Raw genomic sequence first — 8958 nt, forward strand, 5'->3', positions numbered from 1 at the left:
ACACATGTAAGATTATTTTATTAAATAGCCTTATTCCTGACAACATTTATTTGATAGAATTGATCACTTTCTGCTGTGGTCAATTAAACTAAAAGAGATCTTTCTCATTTAAATAAATATACGTTTTGTTTATTGCAGTATTTATGTATATTTTCATTCATTTGTACATATTTCTGTACATATCGTATATCTTGCTTTATTTTATCCAGAGTACAATGAAAAATAAAGTTTCACTTGCACATTTAGTAGTTGTACATAAGTGTACACTGCCATCCGGTGGTCACGATGCGTAACTACAACTGTTTTGTAAGTTTTATTGTGACTGCTTCAACCGGAGGTAGTATTACACTTAATTTGGCTAACTTGATATAGCGGTACGTTGTTGTAGTTATTAATTTGCCCACCAGGGGACAGAAATGTTCATAATTAAATTACTCACATATACCATCTGCTTATGTAGTTACCTAACAGCACTCATTATTTGTATGATTAATACAAATATTGATAGTTGTGTTTATATGCATTAATGAGTTGTACATGTTGGTATTAGTTCTGATCATGCTCATTCTGTGTATTTAAATACTGTAATTTAAATAGTTTGGCAGATCATCATGGTTCAATCTGACGTTATTATACAAATGATATAAACTCAGTAATGCTAATGGTATTTTTTCCATATTAGTAATGTTTTCTTGAATATTTTTGCATAGTCTGTATTCCTCGTGTGTCCAACACACCTGGCCAATAAAGCTGATTCTGATTCTGATGTTTTATTAGATTTTTATTTGTTAGCTTTTAATTATTCCTATCTTTGTAATAATTTTTCTACATATTGTAGCCTACATCTTGTTTTATTTTCAGTATTTTTGAATGAGGTAGAAAATAAGTTTAAGAAAAACAAATATACAGAGATATAGATAGTCCTGGATGATTTAGTAACTATAGCTGTCATGATTTATAATGATGAATCATGAAAGGTGATACATTGGTGTGACTGGTGGTCACACTGACTAGCTACATGTGTTGTCAGAGTTTTATTTTTAATGTTTTAAATGGAGTTAGCGCTGTCATCTCACAGCAAGGAGGTTCTGGGTTTGACCCCGGTTGAACCCAAACCTTTCTTTGTATAGTTTGTATATCCTCCTTGTGCCTGTGTGTGTTCTTCCTACAGTCTAAAGACATACAGTAGGTTGATTGGCAACTCTAACTTCCCAGCAGGAGTGTGTGTGTGTGTGTGTGTGCGTGCGTGTGGTTGTCTGTCTCTAAATGTCAGCCCTGTGATAGACTGGTGACCTGTCCAAGGAGTACCCTGCCTCTCACCCAATGTTAGCTGGGATTGGTTCCAGCCCCCTAAGACCCTCTTCAGGAGGGCAAGTGGCATAGACCATAGATGGATGGATGGATGGATGATCCATGTTTTAAAGCTTTTTTCCGTTTTAAATGGAAGTAGGACACCCCTTAATATAGTTTTGACTCTGGGGCAGCTACAGTTACTCATCTTGGCCACAAGGGGTAGAAATATTCATGATTCTACAAAATAGTAATTGCAGTTCCTCAGTGACCACTGGAGGGAGGTAAATACTCATGATTCAAAATGATGTAACATGTTATTACAGAAATGCTAAAAACCTATTGGTGTTAATTTTCCTATTACTTACTATTGTTGTCTGTTACTGAAAACAAATTTCTAAAAATGTCTTGATGATTATCTTTGTGTGTAAAATCTGTATTTTCTGTATGTAAATCATGTGTTATGTAGTGGTGTGAAGGCAGCAAACCTCATTATGCAATACATGCATTTCTGTTACCTGTAACACTGAAGTGATCTGTTAATTTGCACATACTCTACTCACAAAATACTGCTCTGAATTCATTTGCACACTGTTCATATGCTGATACTGTGTATTTATCTTTATCTTTGCATTATTTACATCCATTGAACTGTTCACTCATGTAACATATTGTTTCATTCCATCTCAATCCATTGCACTAGTGTTCCATAAGCTTAATGTGCCCTGTCCATAGTCTGTTGTACAATGTATATTACCCTACATATCTTACTGTAAATATCGGTTGTATATAGATAGATAGATAGATAAATTAGTTATGACTGTACAGACTGTAGATACTGCACACTCTGCACTGCTGTTATTGCACTTCTGGTTAGATGCTAAACTGCATTTCGTTGCCATGTACTTGTACATGGGTAATGACAATAAAGTTGAATCTAATCTAATTATTAATGTTTGCTGAACAAGTAAGTGTACAATAACAACTCTTAATACACTTATTACAAACATGGATAGATTCTACCGTTCTTTGTAATAATCACACTAACACTCATGTGTACATATTGATAATAAGTTACACTAACTTGAACACTGTATAGCCACAAATTTAAATTGAATGTTGTAGTTCTTGACTTTGGTCAGTAAATTCTATCCTATTATTGATTTTATTATACATATATAATATATAGTTACGACCACACACTATAATAATAAAACCTCCTGTGAAGTTTCAAAATAAAACTTAATTCTTGAGTCTTATTAACTATGGAGGGCAGCATTACTCTAAAGTTAACATTCAGTCGACCGGAAACACATTGGCGGCAGAAGAAACAGGAGAAGAAGAAGAGGAAGAAGAAGAAGAAGAAGAAGAAGAAACATAAACCCGCGATACTGCCAGGGTCTGTGGTATAATGTTAGTGCTATTTCAGAAACTGATGGGTTTAATTGATATGAGCAAATTATTTTTGTAAAAAGTTTAAACAAATATAAGACGTAATGCTTGTACAGAGAGAAGTGCGACGTAATTAAATGTTATATTCACGCTAGCTAGTTCGTTCTTTCTGAAGAACGTATAAGAAAATGGAGGAAACAGTGATGGAATCGGACTCGGAGGAAATTTCGGAATCCGCTCCACGACAAGGAGTTGCTGATGCTTGGGAAACTGTCACTACGGCTTTGGTGAGTAGACTTATCCACTTCACAGCTAAATGAGAGAAGACAGACTTCCGTTCAAATATTTCACAATTTAACGTTTTCTCCGTTGGGGAAATATTTCATATCCAGTGGGACATGATTTAGTCAAGTTCACTAATCAGAAAGGTTATTCGGTCAAAGTCGGCGCATAGTATACAGTGCCTATACATAGTATTCACCCCCTTAAAAGTTCTGATCTTTTATTTTATTACAATATTGAATCATGATCGATTTAATTAGGGTTTTCTGACTGATCAGTAGAAAAATTCTCTTTTATGTTAAAGTGAAAACATGCACTGTCATAACATAATCACTAACTCTGATTTGGTCCATTTTTAGGTGTCTCCTGGATGTCCACTGTCAGAGCAGAGCCTCTCAGACTCCCTGGACCTGCTGTGTAGCCAAGGTCTGGGGCCACTGCTGGGGACCTGGCTGCTGGAGACTCTGCAGATGCATCTGTCCTCCTATGTGGTTCCCGAGTTCTGGTCTGGACTTAAACAGCCAGAGAACGAGCTGGAGGAGAGAGACAGGGTCTGGATTCTCCTCACCACCTTTCAGACACTGTTGGGCCGACTGGAACCTTTCTTGGGCATGTAAAAAACAAAACAAAAAAAAAAACCCATCAGTTGATAAGTTCAACACTGAACATTGGTTCTCTCTGTGTATGTCAGGTCAGCAACAGTATTCAAACATCCCCTCTTCCTCCTCCTAGGTGGTCTGGAGAAGCTGGGGACATGGCAGAACGAGGGTCGTGGTGGTCTTAGTGGCCCAGGGCCAAGGGGCCTGCGGGAGCGGGCCTTCACCATCATCAGGGCCCTCCTCCTCTTCTCTCCCTCCCCTGTTCTGCAGGAGCGAGTGCTGGAGTTTTACAGCAGGACCTTCTCTGTCTATATGAACCAGGAGGGGGAGACTGAGGAAGGTGCTGAGGTCCCTGATGGTCCAGAGGGAGGGACCTGTCCAGGCTGTGGGGTCCCAACACAGCAGTGCTGGTGTCAGGAGGCCCTGGAACAACTACAGGAGCTCAGCCATATACTGTGAGTGGACTCAGGGAGAGGGTCTGGAAAGATGATTAATACACAAAGAGCATACTTTTGGTTTTGTTAGAGTCTAGCTGGTGATGGAAGTGAAGCCTCTAGCAGATAGGGAGGAAAATGTTTCTGATAAGAGCTTTAAAGTCAGTTAAACAAGACCTAAACTAAAAAAAGAAATATGAAAACTGTGGGTTACATAAAACAAAAACGGGCAACCACATTCTGCTGTAAAATGAACTATAATCAGGGTAAGCTATACAGTAGAAGTGTGATTTAGTCCATAATAAGTGATAATCTTATATTCCATTTGAAATGAAACATCTGATTATTTAAAATGTAGTCTGGACCACACTAGCTTCAGCTTGTATCAGTCAGACAGTCTGCAATCAGAATAGTTATTTTTGAACCTGACTGTAATGGAAGAACTAAGCAGCTGATTTAGTCAAAAATAAATAAAACTGAGGAATGCTAAAGGTTGTGTAAGAAAATTAGTTCATAATTCTCTTCTCTCTGAACCAAACAGACAGTTTAGGAACTCCATTTTCTAAATATTACATCATCATATGCTACCTTGTGAAACAGGAATGTGAAGTTAACAAGATTTGTAGTAAATTGAATTGTCTATGATATCTCAGGAGAAAAAAAACTGTGTGGTACCTTTTGTTTTAAGTGGGTATCAAAATTGTTGTTTTCATGTTTCAGATGAAGATCAATGGTTGATTTATTTACCCCATGTGGTTGTAGGTCCAAACTACAGATGCTGGAGTGGGTCAGCTCTGAGGCCGTCACCTCCATCCTCCACAAGCTCATCGAGCAGCGGATGGAGCAGCACTGTAGGGGCGAGTACGAACGCTCCTTCCTGCTGGAGTTCCAGGAGGTAAACTGTCCAAACTGATAAGTGAACATTAAGACAAGTTTCAAGACATGTTGTCAGGATATAACTGGTTTTGTGTGAGCAGTGGCTGGAGCTGGTGTTGGGCTGGCTGAACAAAGTGTTTGCAAGTGAGGTGCACACAGATAGTCTGGTACCTGCTCCCAGTGCTCCAAACAACCAAGGCGGTCAGTCTGCCAGCTCCATCCTGAAGCAGTGGAGATGCCACATGCACCAGTTTTTCTGCAGGATCTATGTCAACATGAGGATTGAAGAGCTCTTCAGCATCATTAGAGGTGAGAGAAACAGGATAATTGATTTCAGAGGGTACCAGTGTGCTTCTTTTAATCTTAATGCAATCATTTGGTCTGCCTGAAATGATGTAACTGTAATTAAAAGGTTAGAATTTTTTTTACCTTTACATACACAGGTTCATGGGCATGGGTTGCTGCACTTTTCTTGTTTATTTTCATTTTTCTCACCTTCAGATTTCCCAGAATCTAAAGCTGCCATTGAAGATCTCAAGTTTTGTTTGGAAAGAACCAATCAGAGGCAGCAGCTGCTCACCTCATTAAAATCTGCTTTTGAAACCCGCCTGTTGCACCCGGGTTAGTTCAGTATGAACAACATTCCTACACTGCTGTGATAGATAGATAGATAGATAGATAGATAGATACAGTATGTAGTGATGAAACCGCAGGACAAGAACCAATTTGACAATCCATCTCTATGTGGCGTCATTTCTGTCCTCAGGCGTTCACACATCTGACATCCTCACGGTCTACATTTCGGCCATCAAGGCCCTGAGAGAGTTGGACCCATCCATGGTAATCCTGCAGGTTGCCTGCCAACCAATCCGCAAGTACCTCAGGTGAGTTCTAGCATCTTTATATTTCAACAAGATTAAATTGTAATTATGTAGATACAGTGTAATGTTATGGTCATTTTTATAATCCCACTTGACATGAAGTGTACCGTTGGTGGATGATATCGGTGGCCTCTCCATGAGCTTTGTGCTTTTGTTTGACATCACTTGGTAACAAACTTTATATAGACTTTTTCAAAGACTACTCTACATGATACAGGCTCAACAGCTATGAAAACTAGTAATACACACCATTAAAGTTGACAACAGTTTGAACCAAGAGTAGATGAAAAGAAACACAGTTAGAATAAGGAGGTTGTGGTGTGTTGTAGGACTCGGGATGACACGGTGAGGCAGATTGTAGCTGGCCTGACTGGAGACGCTGAGGGCTGCACTGACTTAGCCTCCGAGCTGTCCAGAGGAGACCCGGTGACTCTGGAGATGCAGGACAGTGACGAAGAAGGCAATGACCCTGAGGACTGGACTCCAGACCCAACTGATGCCGTCACAGGTCAGTAAACATGCCACGTTCATATGGCATTGAAGAATTAGCAGAACTTTACTGGAGTCTAATATGTTTTTTCTGAATGTTTGCCAGATAAAATGGGCTCAAAACATCGTTCATCAGACATCATCAGCCTGCTGGTCAGTATCTACGGCAGTAAGGACATCTTCATAGATGAGTACAGAGCCGTTCTGGCTGACAGACTACTGCTCCAACACAACTACAACACTGCCAGGTACATCTGAACAAACTGGTTTTGTCTTACCTACAGATACATTTCATCAGATAGTGAGGGTTATGTCAGGTATTAGAGCGCTTTCAATATTTGGACAGACAGGAATCCTAATCCTAAGCAAGTGGATACAGGGCCTATGCTGCCTAATTGACAGAAGTCCAGTATGGTTTTTGGAGGAAAGTCAACCAGAGATTTTGTAACAATCAGAGTTTCACAATCATGTGAATGATATTTATATATTTATTTGTCAGAAAGTCAAGTCAAGATTTTTATTTTCCATTTATGCATAAACAGACAGTCTAGGCATATAGGAATTCTTGTGCATCTCGCCTTTGGAGTCAGGTAAGGAGTCAAAAGCCAGAAAGAACACTTAGTCTTAAAATAAAAAAAAAGTTACATAAAGGTGACAAAGCATTAAAAACCACATTACACAAAAATAGGGTAATAGTATTTTCCCCAGTGAACTTCTAACATCGCACTTAATAATTCACATGGTGGAGTTGGATATGTCATTATGCTTGGTGAGGTAGCGAGGGGTTATAACATACTAATACGCATGTTTTATATTCAGGCTTGTTTTCATTGCTTGGTAGAAAATGTCCTGCTATTACTCAGGTGGTGATTATGGTAACTCTGATATGGCACAAATCCAACATAATGGTGGCCTGAACATTTCATTTAATAGACTTTGTTGGGAAAATTAAAATTTCCAAATTTGAATAATTTCAGTTTTGGATTTTCAGGTTTTTGTTACATAAATAAATGCATATAAACAAACAAATAAATATTCAACATACTAATGTAAGTAAGATATTTCTCATGAACAAGGGGAAGATGATGGCCATGACACTGTGCTGAACTGACCATCAGCTACTTCCTGCTCTTTGTCGCCAGTGTCATCATCCATTGCTTTTCTCTGTGGTTTTGGTTTTTTGTGTGTTTGCAGGGAGATCCGTAACGTGGAACTGCTGAAGCTCAGGTTCGGGGAGTCTCACATGCATTACTGTGAGGTCATGCTGAAGGTAAACCTATTCAGTGACACTATGGGTACATCTCATGGGTCTTAAAAGATCCTCAGTCGACCAGAGTGACTTCTGGGTCAAACGAGGTTCTGTGTTCTCTTAATATCCGCTCTGAGGAGCGAGAACTGAGGACGGTGCTGGAGGGGCCATGACTGAGGATACACGGCACCATCCTTCAGGGATGTTTTTTGTGAACCGACATACCCATTTATCAGAAATCAGTTGGTGATTGGACAAGGAAAAGATGCAAGTGAGGGAAACAACAGTGCTAAGAGACTTGGGATGTACCAAATGTTTTAGTAGTCACTGTTAAACAGTCCTACGTGCTGCAAGACTCCAAGCCATCATCTCTGCTGTATGCACTAGTCTTAAACATGTGCTGCTGCTCTTGACCTAGACAAGGGCAGATGTTTGGCTTGTTTTTTCTATTTCCAGGGTTTTGGTGGAAACTTTTGACCTTTTACAGTTTAGTTCTGTATTAGATTACATGAAGAAGTTGAATTTTGCTGCTGATTATAAGGAAGAGAGGTTTTCAAATCCCAATCTATAAAGAAAACAGTATTTCTTCAAGGGCGAAGTTTAATTTCCAAATGAGATGCTCGTAAATCACGTGCCGTACAATAATACGTGGTAATGCATGGTCGCATTTGTCTCCTCCGTAGGACATGGCAGACTCTCGGAGGATCAACAGTAACATCCGTGAGGAGGAATCGAGGCTAAGCGAGGAGGAGCAGCCCTCGCTGTCCCTATCAGCCATCATCCTATCATCCGAGTTCTGGCCTACGCTTAAGGAGGAGAAGCTGGAGCTCCCTCCACTCATCTGCCAGGCCATGGAGGCTTACACGCACCGCTATGAGAAACTCAAGGTGGAGATCACCTCCTGCTTCTTACAAAGACTGTTAGGAGGAATTTGTTAAGAATTGTACCACTGCTGGTCTTGTGTGTTTTAGCTTTTTAGTTTTTAGATTTGTAATTAATCCATCAGCATTTTTTCATGGATATCTTAGCAGTATTTTTCTGTTTAAAGTAAAATTTCTAATCTAACATTGCACCTTTTTCTCATGTTGTACTTTATTTTGACTACTCAGTCATTAGATAATTTACTTCTCCTTTTTGATAAAGCTTATAGTTAGGGCTGGATCAGGTGACCCTGAGCCTTCCCTTAGTTATGCTGCTATAGGCCTAGGCTGCTGGGGGCCCCAAGATGTTCTGAGTTTCTTTCCCCTCCCCTTCTGCTCTGCTCTGCTCTCTCTCCCTATGCTTCTATATGCCACCATTACACATTACTGTGTGTCTCCTCTCTCCTGTAGTGTGTCCTCTCTCTCTCCCTGTACCTTTCTACAGGTTGCCCTGGCCCTGGAGCTCTATGTCTCTGACGAGCAGTCACCAGCCTCATCGACCTGATCAGTGTTTGATTGTTGTGTCTTGTTGCTTTTCTTCTTTTG

General features: G+C 39.8%; 1 protein-coding gene across 2 annotated transcripts in view; it reads left to right on the forward strand.

The window, feature by feature from the left end:
• Nucleotides 1-2616: 2616 nt before the first annotated feature.
• anapc2 (anaphase promoting complex subunit 2) overlaps nt 2617-8958 on the forward strand; it is an 8722-nt gene continuing 2380 nt past the window's right edge. Inside the window, exons 1-11 of one of the 2 annotated variants that reach the window (XM_020587935.1) lie at nt 2617-2969; nt 3324-3577; nt 3697-4018; nt 4760-4892; nt 4975-5182; nt 5375-5494; nt 5640-5757; nt 6084-6262; nt 6350-6491; nt 7438-7513; nt 8176-8379. In XM_020587935.1, the coding sequence (XP_020443591.1) occupies nt 2941-2969; nt 3324-3577; nt 3697-4018; nt 4760-4892; nt 4975-5182; nt 5375-5494; nt 5640-5757; nt 6084-6262; nt 6350-6491; nt 7438-7513; nt 8176-8379 (1785 nt within the window). In that variant the 5' untranslated portion in view covers nt 2617-2940. The remainder of the gene's footprint in view (nt 2970-3323; nt 3578-3696; nt 4019-4759; nt 4893-4974; nt 5183-5374; nt 5495-5639; nt 5758-6083; nt 6263-6349; nt 6492-7437; nt 7514-8175; nt 8380-8958) is intronic. The other variant, XM_020587934.1, reaches the window with a different exon arrangement.

This window comes from Monopterus albus, unplaced genomic scaffold, assembly GCF_001952655.1.
Source record: "Monopterus albus unplaced genomic scaffold, M_albus_1.0 scaffold488.1, whole genome shotgun sequence".
Taxonomy (NCBI): Eukaryota; Metazoa; Chordata; class Actinopteri; order Synbranchiformes; family Synbranchidae; genus Monopterus; species Monopterus albus.